Below are 19,379 nucleotides of genomic sequence, written 5' to 3'. Positions count from 1 at the left end.
GTTGATGAAAGAGTATTGGGATGGTTTGGACACATGGAAAGAATGAGTGAAGAAAGACTAGTAAAAGAAGTGTGGAAGGCAAAGGATGTGATGGATCAGTGAAAGGAGCGTTGGGAAAGAGGGGAATGTCTGTTGAGGAAGGAAGAGAAAAGACAGAAGATAGGGGTGAGTGGAGAATGGTTGTGTATGGATGATGCTGTGATGCATGAAAGGGAGTGGGTGGGGGATGGGTGGTTAGAGGGAGTATGTGTGAGTGATATTTTGATGCAGACTGAAGGGATTTCTCCCCGTCTTATCTTTTTCTGCATGAAGGGATGGAGAGGGGGAGTCACCAATTAAATGAAGCAGCCTTGCTGTGGATGTGCTGTGTCTTGCTACATTGCTTCTGACCCAGGGCTGTGGGTGAGATGCAGGGATGACCCATCATCCAAGAGGAGCCAAGAAGAGAGGGAGGGAGGGCTGGTGAATGGGAGTGGAGTATGTAGGGATGAAATGGGTGGGAGCGGATTTATGCCTTTTGGCCAAACAATTATATAACGAGATGCCACCAAGTATTTCCACTTGGATCGTAAGAGGCAAGAAGAAAGGGAAGGGGAGTGGGACTAGGCATCCTTCTCCTTGTAGCCCCACAGGGGACATTCCTAAACGAAAAAGTAAAGGCATAAGAGTGTCTGGGAGTTTTCCGACCAGCACCCTAAGGTTTGGGTCTTTTAATGTGCGTGGATGTGGTACAGATGAGAGTAAAAGGGAAGAGATAGGTAGTATGTTTGTGAGAAGAAAGATGGATGTGTTGGCTTTGAGTGAAACTAAGTTGTTGTTGTTGTCGTTCCTTAGACTGTCTGTCCGAGCAGTCCCGTCTCCCCAAGGAATGCTACAGCCGAAACTGGGTTTTCCCACAAATCCTTTATAGAGTGTATGTTGTGTTGTTTGCGTGCATGATTGTGTATAATGCAGTCTTCCATTATGTGTTGTTTGGTATGGGGTCAAGTGTTACATCCTGGGCAGCTGTTCACAATGCGGTCATCCAGCCTCTTCTGGTAGCTTAGAAGTGCTGGGTGGTGGCCGCATCGCAGTCTGGCCAAGTGGACTCTGTCCTTTTGTGGGAGAGAGGATTCAGAAGGGTGGATATCAGGGGGTCTGGCATGCAGCAGTGTGTTGTCTTTCAGTGTGTTAATGGAGCGGTGAGTGATATGATTATGAATATGTTTCCGGAGGCTGGTATTTGGTGGTTGTGGAGGAAGAGAAGAGAGTATTTGTGCGTAATAAAGGTCTTTGGGTGTTGTTTTAATGTTTCTTGGTGTGTGTGGGTGTTCTGCTATGTAGTGTAGCGGGTGTGATGTGTTTGTGGTGGCTGCGGCAAGTGTTTGTGTGCCTCTGATGTCGAGGTGGTCCTTGACTTTGAGGACTTTTGTTTCATGGTGTAAATGGTCTGTTGGTGTTGTATTTGTGTAGCCTGTAATTGTTTTTAGGGCTTTGTTTTGTATGATTTGAAGGGTGTTGTGGTGTGTCTCACTGAGATTAGGAGCCCATGCAGGACTCGCATAATTCAACACTGAGCGTATGCATTGTTTGTATATTGTTATATTAGTTTCTTTGTTTTGTCCAAATGTCGTTCCAGTGATTGACTTAAGTGCGTTAAGTCTAGGTGTGCATTTGTTTTTTATGTTTGTGATGTGTTGTTTGAAAGACATGGATGTATCGTATGTTACACCAAGAATTTTCGGTGTGTTTTTGTGTGGTATTAGCGTGTTGTTGATGTAGAGATGAGGTATGTATTTGTGTTCTATTGTCCAGTTGGTGAAAAGTGTTGCTGTAGATTTGGTTGGAGCTATTTTGAGTCTGTTTGTGATGAACCATGTGTTGAGTGTATCAAGGTATGGCTGGATTATTTCCGCAGCTTTGTCTGTGTTACGATGTGTGCATGTGATTGTTATGTCGTCTGCGTAGGAAGAGATTTGTATTTCTGAGTTGTCTGGTGTGGGTAAGTCATGCATGTATAGATTAAATAGTGTGGGGGATAGAACTGAGCCCTGTGGTACTCCATTCTTAATGTTTCTGATGTGCGATGATTGGCCATTATATGACACGTAAGCATTCCTACCTGCCAGATAATTGGCCAGCCATCTTTTGGTGTTATTGTGCATGTCTGTGTTATATATTTTATTTGTTAGGTTGTGGCGGGGGATAGCATCAAAAGCTTTACTAATGTCTAATGTTATGAGAAGTGTTCTTTGGTGGGGCCTATCTGAATTGATGCCATCTAAAATTCTTTGTGTGAGGTTTATCAGAAGAGTGTTTGTGGAGTGTAGTGGCCTAAAACCGTGTTGTGAGTCAGCAAGGGGAATATGTGGTGTGACAAGTTTAAGTATTAGGGGGTGCAGAGAAGTGTGATTGGGCAGTGTGATGTTGGGATTGTTGGGTCTTTGTTCGGTTTTGGAATGGTGATTATTTTACCATGCTTCCAGATGTCAGGTATAGTGTTGTGTGAATAGCTGTAGTTTGCAATGTTTGTGAATGCATGTATACCTTGTGGTCCAATGTGTTAGGTGGATGTTGCTTATGTTATCAGGGCCACAGGCAGATGAGTGCTTGAGAGTAAGTATTATGAGTTTTGTCTGACTGTCTATGAAGGGTGTATAGTCTGAGTCTGTGGGGAAGTCTTTCTTACGTCGAATGGTGCGTCGGTCGTGAGGGTGAGAAGTGAGATGGCTTGTCTGTGCAAAATGACGTATGAGTGTGTTTGCTTGTTGTCTGTTTGAGGGTAGATTATCTGTTGTTGTGATTATTGCTGCGTGAGAGCGTGTAGTGTTACTGTTGGATAGTGTAATGCTGTTGAGTGTTTTGTACAATTTGCTGGTGTTTGTTTTGTGATCAAGTGCATTGATAAAGTTTTGCCAATTTTGTGTTTTTTGTTCGTGTATTTTATTAGCAATCACAGTGTTTAGTGTTTGTATTTGGTCTGCTATGTTTTGAGGGATAGGTGTGGGGGTATCGTGTTTAAGTGTGTCACGTTGTCTGATGAGGTCTTGGATTTCTGGTGTGAAGTTGGGGTTGTGTGATTTTCTGTTGCCTCTAGGGATGTATCTCTTGTCTGCGTTTTGTATGATTGTATTAAAAGTGTGCACAGCAATGTTTATGTTTGTGATTGGTGTACTGTTAAGTGTTTCAAAATGTTGTTCTGTCTCTTTAGTAAAAGCTTCCCAGTTAGCTTTCTTGTAATTGGTGTATGTGTGTCTGTGGCCAACTGGGGTGCATCTTGTTTTGGTGGTGATGATGATTGGAAGGTGGTCAGAACCAAGGGTTCCGACCACTCTCCATGATGTTGTTGGGGTTAGGCAGGGGGAGCAGAAGGTGATATCAGGAGAGGAGGGAGTGTAGAGGGCTTGGTGTGGGATATGTGTATGATTATGTGTGTTGTTCATGATAGTCAATGTGTCAAACTGAGTCTGTATATCAAGCCCTCTGTCTGTGTCAGGGTTGTCGACATACCAGGCAGACAACTTGGCGTTGAAGTCACCACCCATGATCAGGTTGGGGATTGAGGCGAGTTGGCTGAATTGAGGCCTGGAGGTGTTTGGAACTGTGGGGGATGATTGTGGGTGAATGTACATGTTAACTATTGTCAGTGTTGATTTGTTGCCTGTGCGGATTCGAATGGATTGGATTTCTGTTGTGTTATCTGTGGTAGGGAGGAGAATTTTGGTTGTGGCACTTGTGTCCACAAAACAGATGGAGTGATGGATCAGGGTGATGAGTCCACCGCCATTGCCGTCGGTCCGGTCTTGTCTGATGGTGGTGTAATTATGAAATGATGGTGTTTTGTGTGAGTGTCTTAGTTTTGTTTCTTGTATAATCACAATGTGTATGTTGTGTTGTTTAAGAAAGTGTTCAAGTTCATGAAACTAAGTTGAAAGGGAAGGGTGAGTGTAAGTTTGGGAGTGTAAGTGGGAGGTTATCAGGAATGAAGAGAGGGCAAGGGAGGAAAGGGGTGGCTATTCTAGTAAGTGAAGAGATAGGTAAATGTGTACTGGAGTGGAAGGAGGTTTCCTCAAGGATAATGTGGATGAAGGTGAAACTGGGAAAGGAGATGTGGGTCTTTGTAAGTGCATATGGGCCTGGCAGTGAGAAGAGTGTAGAAGAAAGGGAGGCATTTTGGATAGATTTAAATGAGTGCATAGAGGATTTAGGGAGAAATGTCAATGTAATAGTACTGGGAGACCTTAATGCTAGGGTAGGAAATGGTCCAATTGATGGAGTGGTTGGGAAATGTGGAGTTCCAGGAAATGTGTCTAGAAAGAGAGTTGATGATAGCAAATACAGTGTTTCGGAAGAAAGTCAAGCATAAGTACACATGGGAGAGGGTGGTGGATGGAAGGGTGGTAGATAGAGCATATATGGATTATGTAGTAGTAAATAGGACTATGATAGGAAGAGTTAAGGATGTACATGTGCTAAGGGGAGAGGGTGGGGGAATATCAGATCATTTTTTGGTGGAAGGTGAGTTGAGAGTGGAGGATAGATGGAGAAAGAGGAAAGGGACAAAAGGTAGGGAGGTGCTTAGAGTGAACTCTTTAAATGAAAAGGAAAAGGAGGAGTACAAGAAGAAGCTGAAGGAGGAGTGGGAGGGAGTGAAGGATAGAGTAGAGCTAGGTGTGGAGGAAAAATGTGGATGGTTCAAGGAGGGAGTCACAAAGTGTGCAAGGATGGTGTGTGGAACAAGAAGGACAGGAGGAAATAGAAGGAAGGGTAGTGAATGGTGGGATGAGGAAAGAAAGAAGGTTATAGAAGAGAAGAAGCGAGCTTTCACAGACTGGTTACAAAGTAGGACGAGGGAGTCATATGAGAGGTACAAAGAAAAGAAAAGAGAAGTAAAGCAAAAGGTAAAAGAGGCAAAGAGGAGAGCAGAAGTGAAGTGGGGTAAGAGTATGACAGAAAATTTTGAAAGTAATAAAAAGATGTTTTGGAAAGAAATTAAGAGAGGAAGAGGAGGCAAATCAAGTAGAGAAGAAAAGGTAAAAGGTGCAGATGGAGAGATGATAATGGAGGAGAAGGCAGTAAGGGGAAGATGGGCAGATTATTTTAGGGAGTTGCTAAATGTGAAGGAGGATAGGGAGGGAAAGATAGTTGCAGTGGGAAATGCTAAGAAAATGAGAGTGATGAGTGAGGAAAATGGAGGAGAAATAAGGAAGGATGAAGTGAAGGCAGTTGTTAAGATGATGAAAGCAGGTAAGGCACCTGGTGTGGATGGATGCCATGCAGAATGTCTAAAAAAAGGAGGTACAGTGATGGTGGACTGGATGGTGAGGTTATTTAATGTTTGCTGGAGAGAGGGTAGAGTGCCAGAGGACTGGAGGAGTGCCTGTATAGTTCCACTTTACAAGGGAAAAGGGGACAAGTGTGAATGTAGTAGTTTCAAGAGGGATTAGCTTGTTAAGTGTAGTTGGGAAGGCTTATGGGAGGATCTTGATTGAGAGGATTAGGAGAGAAACAGAGGGAGTAATTGGTGAGGAACAGTGTGGATTTAGGACAGGTAGAGGTTGTGTAGATCAGATTTTTGTGGTAAGACAAATATGTGAGAAAGCTATAGGAAAGGGGAAAGAAGTGTTTTGGGTTTTTATGGATCTGGATAGGGTAGACAGAAAGGCACTGTGGGAGGAAAGCTTCGAGGAGCTGTCAAGAGTTTTTGTGAGAGTAGTAGAGCTTGTGTCAGGATTAGAAATGGAGAGAGTGAGTGGTTCGAGGTAAAGGTGGAACTGTCAAGAATGCGTTATGTCGCCCTGGCTGTTCCACTTATACATGGATGGGGTAGTGCAAGAGGTAAATGCAAGGATAGTGGGTCAGGGATTGGAGATGGTTAAAGAAAATGGAGAAAAGTGGGAGGTGAGCCAGCTATTGTTTGCTGACGACACTGCTTGTGGCAGGATCGGAGGAGGGACTGAGGAAGTTGGTGACAGAGTTTGGGAGAGTATGTGATAGAAGAAAGCTAAAGATAAATGTGAGTAAAAGTAAGGTGATGAGTTGTACAAGGGGTGAAAGTGGCAGTAGACTGGAAGTGAGCATTAAGGGAGAGGGACTGGAGGAAGTGGATAGTTTTAGATATTTGGGTGCAAATGTGGCAGGAAAAGGTGGAGTGAAGGTGGAGATAGAATGTAGATTGAGAGAAGCAAGTAAATGCCTTGGTGGATTGAAGAGTGTAATGAGGAATAGACATTTGGGAATGAATGCTAAGAGGAGACTGTATGAAGGAGTGATTGTGCCAACAGCACTGTATGGGGCAGAAACATTGAACATAAGAGAGGAAGAGAGAAGGAGTTTGAATGTGTTTGAGATGAGGTGTCTGAGAATATGATGGGGGTTACTAGGCTAGATAGAGTGAGAAATGAGGAGGTGAGGAGAAGAATGGGGGTGGAAAGGGAGTTGGGAGATAGGGTTGATGAAAGAGTATTAGGATGGTTTGGACACATGGAAAGAATGAGTGAAGAAAGACTAGTAAAAGAGGTATGGAAGGCAGATGTGGAGGGAGTGAACATGAGGGGACGTCCTAGAATGAGGTGGATGGATGGGGTGAAGGGGGCTTTGGGGAAGAGGGGAATGTCTGTTGAGGAAGGACGGGAGAGGACAGAAGACAGGGGTGAATGGAGAATGGTTGTATATGGATGATGTTGTGATGCATGAGGTGGAATGGGGGGGGTGAGGTAGTATGTGTGAGCAAAATTTGACGCAGCCCAAAGGGATTTCTCCCCGTCTTCTCCTTTTATGCATGGGGGGACGGAGGGGGGGTCGCCGATTTAATGAGGCGGCCTTGCTGTGGATGTGCTGTGTCTTGCGACACTGCTTCTGACCCAGGGTAGTGGACAAGGTGCAGGGATGACCCGTCATCCAGGAGGTGTTAAGATAAGAGGGAGGGTGGAGGGGTGTGGAGTGTATTCAGGGATGGAATGGGTGGGAATGACTTTATGCCTTTTCATTTTTGGCTACCTCCCTTGTAAGGGGGAAAAAGCCTTGGTATATGTATGTATGTATGTAGGAGTTTAATTTAATGTAATTTAGATGCATTGATTTTATTCTATATCATTTGTTCCTGAAAGGATACATATATGTTACTCTCATTGTGGAAGATAAGAATAGCTTTGCTCCATTGTGTGTAGGTGAATTAAGTAGACTGGGATACATTCTTTATTTTTCTCCACAAAGATGCATAGTCCATGTTTTAAGTCAGCTACAAGAGGGAAAATGCCATTGATATATACATATATAACTTTCCAGGCATTTAGAAGGGCTACCTGTGCAGATATTAAGCATGCAAGACACTTCAACGTCTGATTACAGGCAGCAGCCTGTCAATCCAGGAATCTACTCGTCATCAGCTGTACAGAGTGCAATTTCTAGCATAAGGTTGGTGCAATACCTGTCTTTTTTAATGCAAGTTAACCCCTTTAACCCTTTACCGGGCACTCATAGAAAAACTTAGAAATTCCATCTTTTCACCATAGACCATGAAACTAGAGATGTTTCTAAGACATTTTTACTGATTGACATTTTTCAAAAATTTTAATTTTAAGTTTTGAAAATGAGGATGATGCCTGCCTTTGGTAAAAATCAGATGGATATATAATCTAAGCCAACACCTTAAATGAATTTAAGGCAAAATTTGATGAATGGAGGCAAAGAGACAACCCCATGAATTTAGTTCCAGTTCTGTTTCGTACGACTAGGTAAATACAATTAGGTTGATACACACATGTATCAAAGGCCCTTTTCACATATAAAGGACTGGCCAAGTCAAAACTATATCTGCTTGACACAAAACCCATGAAACACCCCTCCCTTGGCATCAGCCAGATTAGAATTGTGAAAGATGATACTCCTTATAAGGTTGACATATAGATGTTTCTCCCAGCTAAATATAATAATCTGGTATTAACCAGAATAAAGTTTAGAAAGTCATTGACAGTACTCAGTAGATTAAATGTGAGTGCAGGAGTTTAGTCCTGAATATGATCATATGTATATATATATATATATATATGTAAATTAGACAAAACATTTACCTATAGTTGACTCAGGAAGTGCATGAATTTTTCCCTGGTTGAATGAAACCCGCTAGGATTGATGTTAAATTGAAACACAGATATTAATGTAGTACAATTTGGTCAAAGAGGTGCCTAGATAGGAGGGTGGAGGGGACTGGAATATATGGGAAATGAAATGGGTGGGAGTGATTTCTATGCCTTATTCTTTTTGGCTACACTCCGTGTAAGGGGGAAAGAGCCTTTGGTATATGTATGTATGTACAATTTGGTCATGGTTTAAATCAAGACACCCATAATCTGTCACTCACTGGTGTAAAAAGTGAACATTAGGATTAGGATTATTATAGTTGTGTAGGAAATCAATATACATAGATACAAACATATACCAAAGGATTTTTCCCCCTTACAAAGGAGGTGGCCAAAAAGAAAAAGGCATAAAAACTATTCCCACCCATTCCATCCCTAATACACTCCACTCCCCTCCACCCTCCCTCTTATCTTGGCACCTCCTGGATGACGGGTCATCCCTGTACCCTGTCCACTGCCCTGGGTCAGAGGTAGTGTAGGAAATCAATATACCGTATATTTCCACGTATAAGACGACCCTAAAATCCAAAAATTCACCCCTTAAAATTGGGGGTCGTCTTATACTACCATTATAAAAATCAGACCTTGAATTCTACGTGAGATGACTTGGTAGGCTAGCCTGCCGATAACCACAGATACACAGGAAATGATTCACATTATGATAAGAACTGGTAATAAAGGTAATTAAACCATATTTACCTTATATATTATTGGCATATCTTTATAGTAAATTGCAATTGTTAATAAATTCGAGGAATAATTCTATATTAATGAAATTACGGTACTTTTAACGGTCTCACTAAACGTCGACCAAAGCCGACCAAGCCCAAACAATGACAGCTTTTGCTCAAATGCATAATTTTATATAGAAATTAGCATATGGTTGCATTATTTGACCAATTTTCTTTAAAATGTGTGATTTTCATGTAATTTGATCAAAGAAAAGTTACGTTTTTATCCTCTGCAAAATTACCAAAGTCGACCAAACACAAACAATGACGGCTTTTGCTCAAATGCATAATTTGGTCGGCGTTGGTCGACTTTGGTAATTTTGCAGGTGATAAAAACGTAACTTCTCTTTGATCAAATTTCATGAAAATCACACATTTTAAAGAAAATAGGTCAAATAATGCAACCAAATACTAATTTTTATATAAAATTATGCATTTGAGCAAAAGCCGTCATTGTTTGTGTTTGGTCGGCGTTGGGCGACTTTGGTAATTTTGCAGAGGATAAAAGCGTAACTTCTCTTTGATCAAATTACATGAAAATCACACATTTTAAAGAAAATAGGTCATATAATGCAACCATATGCTAATTTTAATACATAATTATATGCATTTGAGCAAAAGCCGTTATTGTTTGGGTTTGGTCGGCGTTGGTCGACTTTGGTCAACGTTTAGTGAGACCGCAACCTTTTTCTTTCACTAACTTTTCAGTAATTTTCAAGACTGAAAATAACAATTTTGGATTACAGTACATAAAACGTTTATTTATCAATAAAAATATATTACAGTAGTTGCATTTAAAACATAGAAAATTTAAAAATTATAGAATTGTAAAACTTAATTTCTAATCATCATCAATATTACACATCAAACGCATTTCTAAAACCTTTATTTTCAATAAAATTACATTACATTTAAAACTTAAAACATTATAAAACTTTATTTCTTTATTTATTTTTATAAAACCCTTCAAACTCGTCACAATCATCACTCTCTGTTTCGAAAAGTTGTTCGAACATATCACAAGATTCCTCAATATGCCGTCATCGTAGGGATCCCAGTCCGGTTCCGGTGAGTCGACTTCGGCTTCGTCATCACTTTCACACAATAAATCATCTTCAGTGCCATCCATGGCATTAGAGATTCCAAATTTTTTAAAAGATTTTACGATACTTTCGACCTTAACACTTTCCCAAGCTTTAATAACAAACTCGCAGAGAACATCAAGTGATGCAATACGCATAGCTCCGTCTTTTGTAAATGACTTCTCTCCATTCGTCATCCACTCGTTCCATTGATACCTAACGTTATCTTTAAACGTCGAACCAGGAACGTAAACAAATAATTTTTGTTAGTTGACATGTGTTCTCAGAAAATCATGATACATGATTTGCTTTATTTAATTTATTTTGAATTTATAAGGATACAGTAAGTAATTTATCTGGTATAAGGATACACTTAACCCCTTCCATACGGTGCCGCACACGTAGGCGTCATGGGGAGCGAGTGTATTCGCGAGGCTGCCATATCGGCGTCTTGATTATATTTATTGTAGTCGCCCCTCCATAATGACATTCTTTCTAATTCTTTTGTAGTCGCATTTTCTATGGTTATCAAAATTCACGGGTGAAGAGAGAACGATCGATATAAGCGGTGACTATATTTTATGATGCGAGTATTATTACGACACGTCGTACGGCTGGCATTGGCTGCTGCCACCGAGATCTAAGTCCATGACGCCTACGTGTGCGGCACCGTATGGAAGGGGTTAAGTAATGAGAAAGAAAGAAAAAAAGCGGAAAAAACAGCTGATAAACGTAATCAAAACAATTCTCTTTGTACGGTAGGTTTGATACACTGATGTTTTTGTAATTTAGCAGTCGTCTTATACTACCGATATGAGATAAATTAATTAAAATTTGCTCTAATTTTGTACCTCGTCTTACACACGGAAATATACGGTAATTATTTTTATTCTCACAGTGGTGTAGAAGCAGGGCTGCAGGAAATGAAAGATCTCCATGCAGGCTTGGTGGGTCAGTTACACACGTTACTTCCTAAGATGTCCACAGCCAACCACGAACTCCATCAGTTACAACAGGAAGTTATGAAACTAAGGAAATTTTGTCATGAAAAGAAATTAAATCCAGGTTAGTCGTTTTCTTTTCCAGTTGTTGTTGCTATTAATGTTGTTTTTGTTTTCAGACTCCCTTTAATTCCAAGTCTCCACCTTATACAGTGTTGTAGGCATAATCAGCCCTTCATATAATCCTTTCTATGCATCCATTCCATGAAACATTTGATTCACTCAAGACATATGCTTGCTTCCCTCACTCCACACTTTACCTCCCCTTCTCCTTCAGTCCCTGCTACAAATGATGCTAAATACTGAACCCCTTCAATACAATGACGCTTACGTAGTCGTCATGAGGAGCAAGTGGGTACGCGAGGATGCCGATATTGGCGTCTTGATTATATATATTGTAGTTGTACATACGTGACCCCCATACTCTGTAAACTGGCTTCATCATATTTTCGATGGTTATCAAAATTCACGGGTGAAAGAGAACGAGCAATACAGCGGTAACTTTATTTTTTATAATGCGAGTATTATGACGCAACATCGCACGTCTGGCAGCTAATGCTGCCCACGAGATTTTGGCCCGTATTGAAGGGGTTAAAACCTTAAAAATATCCACTTCCTTTAACCTCCTTCCTAAAGACTTATCTCCAACTTCTTGCCATAGTCTCCTCTTGCACACCTTATAACGTGGCTTTTACCCCCATTCACCTAACATTTGTGCAAATATTCAACTCATTGCATAGGTTAAAGCTAACACATCCATCTTCCTTCTTACAAACATACTACCTTCTATTCCAGACTTTACACCTGACTTGAGCGTGACTGAAGAAACCAAAGACCTGATGGATTTTAAGGAGGTTTCATCGGCACCTGCACCAAAGGAAGAGGAGGTTCGGAAAGGTGTACAAAACAAAGGGTCAACCAAAATCAAGGGTACTACAAAAGGGAGGAAAGCAAAACAGGAATCTTCAGACCCATTCTCCTTTGTAAACAATGAAATGGAGAAACTTCAAGTTCATGGAAAAGGAAACACAAAAGTTCATGGAAATAAGTTGAGAGCAGCAAAAACACAGGGTCCAGCAGGTAGAGGTAAAGCAGGCTCAAAAACCATATCAAACACTCGGAATTCAGGTCCAAAGTCAGAGAGTGGGAAACAACCGACCTCAAGAGATGGAAGTCCTGTTGCTGATCAAAAAAAGGGGAAGGAATCGAGAGAAGCAAGCCCATCCCAATCGAGTAACAGCCACTCCCCGTCCCCTGCAAGTCCACGGATGACAAAGCAGCAGAAGATGTTGAGATACCCATCAAAAGAACGACAGAACAGTGCCTTGATAAACAAGCGAGGAGATAGTCCCTCAGCTTCACACAAGGTTGTCAAGTCCAAGGTCAAAGAGGCTTGGGCAAGCCGAACAGCAAGTGATTCTCAGGAATTTTAGTCACATGTATTTTTTATGTAATTTCGTTATAGTGTTAATTGATTGTGTTACTTCACATGAATCACTTTGAGGAAGTTAATATGATTGTATCTTCCATTGTTCATTAACCCTATCAACACAGGGGCAGTGCCTTAAGGCTTTTGTTCAGGTTGACACAAGATTTTATATTAAGATCACTTTTAGTCTAAAGTTTGCCATGAGCTGATGAAAATCATCTGGCACTACCTAGAACAAAATCTACAAGTATGCCACTGTGTGTAATGGGTTATATTTTTAATAAAGACCCACCTATTCAACAGGTCAGTATTCCTAGATGAAATGTGGCTATTTGTAAATATAGGCAAATTTGTATATGGTCAGTTCTATTCTCACAGCTTGACAGAGCCAGTTTTATGTTTTCATACACGTGCTAGGATTTGTTGTACTATATGTCATTCTATAGATGTCGGATATTGTTTTTCATGATACATTATTGGTGTACATATAGCATTGAAACACTACAAGCTGTATATAATGTTTAATGTGTTTATATATTCATGTGTGTGTGTGTATGTATGTATGTATGTATACATATATATAAGTAGTAGGGCCAGTCCAATTGTGAACAGCTTCACAAATAATTATTTCAACAGACATTTTGCACAATTATAATGTGCATCATAAGTGTGGTATAAAAAGAGAACAATATTCAGCTGCGCTTTGAAAAGAAAATTTTTACAATTAATGAAAAAAGTTACTCCTAAATCAAGCTATGAGTAATTTTAAACAGGAACATTATTGGGAGAATGTTTAGAGTTATGAACCATCTACCGACAATGCTGCACTCTGGTGTCATATATGAATATAGTTGTGGTGACTGAGCGCCACTTACATTGGCAAAAGCCAACGCCACCTTGTAATAAGGACATCATAATACAGAGTTGTCAGTAAGTATGTGTCAGCATGCATTCAGTAGCATCAGAGACCATGCAAGGCAATGCAATCATAGGATTAAGGATCAAAACTTAGGTAATTGAACAAACAAATAACAACTATGATTTACTATTATTAGAACCCCTAGCAATTGTTAAAACATCACCCAACCCTAAACAAACATAACCTTAACATGCTCGCATTGTTTTAGTGGATGATTTGTTGTGTTTTATATCTTTTGTGTTATAACACATGTTTTTGTATATTCTAAGCAATGTTTAGTTTGTGTACTAAAAGAAATTTTATGTTTTATGGTATAGTTAATTTTAGTACAGAATATCAATTTATAGTTATTTATCAATAAGTATGTACATATAGGTAGATCTATTTTTATCACGTCAGTAGAGAATATTTATCTCTTTTTCGACAACTCTGATGGTGCACATTCAAATTGTGCGAAACATCTATTGAAATAAAGATTTGTGAAGATGTTCCTGATTGGATTGGCCCTACTAACTGTATTACGTCTCCAGTTCCCTGCTGGAACTTCAGTTTCTACATATATATATATATAGTTTCTTTTGAATGCTAATGTACATGTGGCATCAATGATTTGAAGAGGACATTTCTCTAATTTTATGTATCTTTTTTATTTTTTCAAAGTTCAAACAGGAGGAAAATGTGCAAGGCATTAATCAGAATGTTGGCCTATTTTATATCCACAGCTGTTTCTGTCAGTACTCATGGTCATCTCGAGGGTAAAAATTTACAGTTTAAGATTACATGGGTAAGGCAGAATTGTATGTGTGTAGCAAGGGAGGGTTTTTTTTTTTTTCATCCAAGGAGGTCACCCTGTTAGTGCTTTAACCCATCATGAAATTATGCTCTACCATGGGCTTGTGTCCTGGCATAGTCTTCTGTTCCATCATAGTCTTATATCCCATGGATCTGTTTTTTCTACTAGAGGGGAAGACATAATCAGACGATATCTAGACTAATGAAGGCTTTTGTAGACTGATGCTCACTATGTCAGTAATTATTAAACAACCACAATTGTCGTCATGGTAGAAGATTTCTTTGTCCCTAATGAGGTCTTGGAAAGGCTGCCTCTAGTCGTGGGCATCAATGAAGTTTTGGTGGATGGCTCCGTAATGGTGTTGTCATGGGGCCGATGTAGCATATGTTGAGGGTTTTGCATGCCCTTGTGAGCATTTAAATTCATAGAATATGTCAATTTCTGATTCCTTTGGTCCCTTGAGGACAGTGCTATTCTTCATAATATAGGAGGCTATCAGACTGGGGCAGGAAAATTTCTTAGTAAGAACCTCTTGTGTATATATATATATTTGTATATATATATACTGAAGTTGCCAAATGAGTATGTATACATACATATGTTGTATATATATATATATATATATATACTCATTTGGCAACTTTAGTATGATTTGTTTAAACTTGCAAAATCTTCATATGTTTTTACACAAAAATTGCCATTGTGCCTATAGATCTCAGTCTTTCAATGACCGCCTCTGGATAAGGTGGATGATCATTCTCTGCAATATAACAAATAATTTTGCTAATCTTGCATACTAGGTTTTCCTCAGTTTTTCAGAAATGTATCACTGGTATTCTGAAGATGAACCAAAGGAGGAAAGAATGAGATGTTTCATCAAACTAATGGAAAAATTATATAAAGGAGGGAAGCAGGCCTACAAAAAAAAAAAAGGAAATTTAAAACCTGTAAAAACCACCCCGATCCACTAACCCAGACCCAACATGATTCTATTCATGAAACTCCCCCTATCGGGTGGCTAGGATGGTGCCCCTTACAGAGGACTTTGTAGCTTGTAATTTAATGAACCATGCCCTTGGTCCAACTCACCAGTGACAGGGCACAAACTGCCATCACCTCGACCTCTGCTGCAAATAGAGGCGCTAACCCACTCAGCCAATGAGCATAATGTGGGGATGAACAGGGTTAAGATATCATTTAGAATCATAGCCATCTTAAAGGTGGGTGAGGACATCTGTGATATTATGGGCCTAAGGGGACTGCCAGGTTTATGAGTCATAACCATCCCTTTGCCATATCCAGGGTTATAGTCTATAATGACTAGGGAATTTTCTCTCCTGTAGTTTATTTGCTCTTAATTGCTCTAAGTGAAACTATGTATATTATGAGGATCCTTGTATGTCATGGTTTCATGAAAGCTAGAGGGTAGGGGAAGTCAAAATTTTGGCAGATACCAATAATTACATCAGATGAGAGAAAAGTAAAATATTATAATTAAATGATTTACATGTTAGTGAGTTGCAAGTTTAGATAAATCCGCAACATTTATTTTCTACCGCATCCAACCCAGTTATGGACCAAAAGGTCTCATGTCGGCATGCTCTGCCTTTGTAAAATCCTTCTTTCCATGTTGCCAACTCGTTTATTCAATGCAGCCATTGGTTCTTTTGTTAGTCTTGTACATACATACTAACGGCTTCCCCCCCCCCCAACACTGCTTCTGACCCAGGGCAGTGGACAAGGTGCAGGGATGACCCGTCATCCAGGAGGTGCTAAGATGAGAGGGAGGGTGGAGGGGTGTGGAGTGTATTCAGGGATGGAATGGGTGGGAATGATTTTATGCCTTTTCCTTTTTGGCTACCTCCCTTGTAAGGGGGAAAAAAGCCTTGGTATATTGTATGTATGTATGTACTAGGGAGGTAGCCAAAAACAAAGGCATAAAGTCAACTCCCACCCATTCCATCCCCACATATTCCAGTCCCATTCACCCCCTCCCTCCCTCTTATCTTGCCTCCTCCTGGATGACAGGTCTTCCAGTCTTATCTTGGCTCCTCCTGGATGACGGGTCATCCAGTCTCATGAATTTTATTATTGGCCATGATGAGAAGCACTTACAACACTTCATTAGGAATACAGGAAATATCCACTATGACAACAGTTATAGATGTTTATTAGTTGCCAAGCTGATGAGTATCACTCAACAAAGCCTAAATTTAAAGTCCAGCATCCAAATATCATCAGATTATATCCTCTCCTCTAGTAGAAGGAACAGACCTATGGAACATAGGCCACAGGGATAGAGTACTATGACAGGAATTAAGCCCATCAACAGTAGCAGAATGACCTCTCCGGGTGACCCCTCCCCTCCACACCTAACTCAATATTTACCCATATAATCTTGAATTGTAATCAGTCTTACCATGAAGGCAGCCACTGCCATGAGTAATGGTTGAAATAGCCCCAAGTACAACAATTTATATCAACATTCTGATGCCTTTCACATTATCCACCAGAGTTTGAACTTTGAAGAAAAAAAATACAAAAGGTTATAAAAATGTTAGGTTGAAATCATTAATACCACATGTGCATATGCATTTGATAGAAATTGTTTAAGAGAAAGGCTATGCCCAAAAAGTATGTGTGTATGTATATATATATATATATTATATATACATATATATATAATGTGTGTGTGTGTGTGTGTAAAGATCAACAGAATATGGAGGTGAGGTGGCAATAAAACTTTAATACTAGAATATGGATTTTTATTCAGAACCAAATATTTTGTCCTCTTGGGCCTTCAAAAGGCCCAAGAGATCGAACTGTCTGGTTCTGAATGAAATTATACTCTATCCCTGAAGTCTCATTGCCACCTCACCTCCATATATTTATATATATGGAGTGTGTGTACATATAGAGTACCTGTACACATATATACAGTGATTTTGTATATTTATACATGTTTCCATTCATACATTAGGGTAGCCTGATGGAAATAAACCACTTAAACTCTTTTACTCTGTCATGGATAACCAAAGTGTCATCACATCCACACTGGTAACAAGCATCACAATGTCACTTAAAACCCCCATTAAAAGTACTTATATTAGAATCAATCCCCCAGTCAGTGACATATCTGCTCTTTGTCTTCCATGGGTGGAAGTGCAAGTTCTAAACATTAGTAATAATTTATATCTTTAGAACAGCATTCATCATAGCCATTATGTCTTATTCAGGATGAATTGGCCATCATAGGGAAAGTGCTTTTTGCAAGAGCCCATGTGCTTGATTGTTCATCATATTGGAAGGAATAATTATCTCTTATGCTTTTCCACCTAGCTATTAAAAAGAACATTTTGAGACTCCCCTGTACCAGCAATTGACTTCAAATTGGTATGTTCTTCATATTCTTTGCAGAATGGTCCTCCTTAGGGACTTTATTTTAATTGATCTGTTTTAATGGTAGGTTGAATAAGGTGAAGAATTGCACCACCATGTTCTCCTATATATCATAAAAGGCAGTTAAATGGGATCCTTCATTATTTATTTTAATCCCACAAAAAAATCAAGGCATGAGGGCTTGTGAAGAGGACTCAACAAGATCCTTTGTGATTGGGTCATTGAATGTGTGTGGTTGTGGTATAGATGTGAGTAATAGGGAAGATGGTGGTATGCCTGTGAGAAGAAAGTTGGATGTTCAAGCATTGAGTGAAGCTAAGTTGAAAGGAACGTGCAAGTTTGAGTTTAGGAGTGTAGTAGGTAGGTTGTCAGGAATGACAAGTGAGAGAAGGAGGGAAGACATTGTAGTGCTGGTAAGTGATGAAATAGGAAAGTATGTGGTAGAGTTGATGAAGTGTCTTTGAGAATGTGGGCAAAGTTGAAATTAGGATGAGAGATATGGGTTTTTGTGAGTGCATGTGGTCCTGGTAGAAAAGGGTTTTTTATGGATTTGAATAAGGCATATTACAGGGATGAAAGGAAGGCAATATGGAATGTGTTGTGGATGTTTGGGATTAGGGAATGGAGAGACTGAATGAGGTAGAGAGCAAGATGGGGCTGTGCCAAGGATGTATAATCCCACCATGGTTGTTCAGTGTGTATAAGGATAGGGTGGTGCAGGAGTTAAATGTGAGGATGCTGGGCAGGTGTTTGGATCTGGTAGGTGAGAGTGGAAGGAAATTGGACTTGAACCAGTTGTTTGTGAATGACCCTGTGCTTGGAACTGAATCAGAAAAGTGATTTTACCAGTTGGTGGGAGAGTTTGGGAGGGAACGTAAGATGAGAAAGTTGAAAGCAAATGTGGGCAAAAATTATGTGAGATGTACAAGGGGAGAAGGTGGCAGTGAATTGGAGGTGAATTTCAAGGGCAAGATGCAGGAGAAAGTGAAGAGCTTTAAATATACAGACATAACATAAAATAGAGAAGTAAGGGTGGAGGTGAATTGTAGAGTAAAGAAAGCAAGTAAATGTCTTGGAGGGATGAATGCAAAGCGAAGAGTGTACAAAGGAATGATTTTGTCCATGACATTTTATGGAGCAGAGATTTGTTATTGAAAGGAGATGAAGTGTTTCAGAAGTATGATGGGGGTTACAAAAATAGATAAAGTGAGGCAGGGAGTAGGAATGGAAGTAAAACTAGTAGATTGGGTTTGTCAAAGAATACTGGGATATTTGGGCATAGGAGTGCACAAAGAATAGCAGAGATTGTGGAAGATAGAGGTGAATGGAGTAAAACTGACAGGAAGATCCAAGAATGAAAGAATGGGTGAGGTAAAAGGGGCATTAGAAATGTCTGTCAAACAGAGAAGGGATAGGAGCGAGTGGAGTGGTTGTAAATGGACAAGGAAATAATAGCCTGAGGGAATTTCCTTTTGTCTGCTCTGTAGTTTCCCAAGTGGAGGTGGGAGGAGGGGTTTGCTATGTAATAAAACTGTGTGGATAAACCAGCTTCATTTGTCAGGCCCAGCTGTGAAAATGGTGTCCTTCTGTTTTGCCGTAGATCTGAGCAATAGGTGGGGGACAGGGATGACCCTTCATCCACAAAGAGCTGAGATGGAAGTAACAAATTGGTTTTTGGATGGGTGAAGGGTGTGTGTGGTTTGACTTGGGATATTTGGTGTGTGTATGTATGTGTTTTCTTTTGTATAGCTCCAAAATTTATATAGCATTTTTTTTCCAACTTACAGATGGTCACTATTTATAAATTGGTCACTACACAAAAATGTGATCAGTACAGTTATGAATTCTTCAAAGCAAAGTTAACTCTGATTTCAGTCACCCTTACTTAGTCACCTTGTTGAAAAA

General features: G+C 39.9%; 1 protein-coding gene across 3 annotated transcripts in view; it reads left to right on the top strand.

Moving 5' to 3' along the window:
• The window catches only part of LOC143038856 (uncharacterized), a 59,391-nt gene extending 42,302 nt beyond the window's left edge, over window positions 1-17,089 (top strand). For all 3 annotated transcript variants that reach the window (XM_076208481.1, XM_076208482.1, XM_076208483.1), the window contains exons 5-7: window positions 7,267-7,395; window positions 10,832-10,998; window positions 11,730-17,089. In XM_076208481.1, coding sequence (XP_076064596.1) covers window positions 7,267-7,395; window positions 10,832-10,998; window positions 11,730-12,367 — 934 coding nt within the window. In that variant the 3' untranslated portion in view covers window positions 12,368-17,089. The remainder of the gene's footprint in view (window positions 1-7,266; window positions 7,396-10,831; window positions 10,999-11,729) is intronic.
• The last annotated feature ends 2,290 nt before the right edge of the window (window positions 17,090-19,379 follow it).

Source organism: Oratosquilla oratoria, chromosome 25, assembly GCF_046742065.1.
Source record: "Oratosquilla oratoria isolate Oo_2021 chromosome 25, ASM4674206v1, whole genome shotgun sequence".
Classification (NCBI taxonomy): Eukaryota; Metazoa; Arthropoda; class Malacostraca; order Stomatopoda; family Squillidae; genus Oratosquilla; species Oratosquilla oratoria.
Note: the sequence above shows the minus strand (reverse complement) of the source record. Positions and strands in the feature narration are given on the sequence as shown.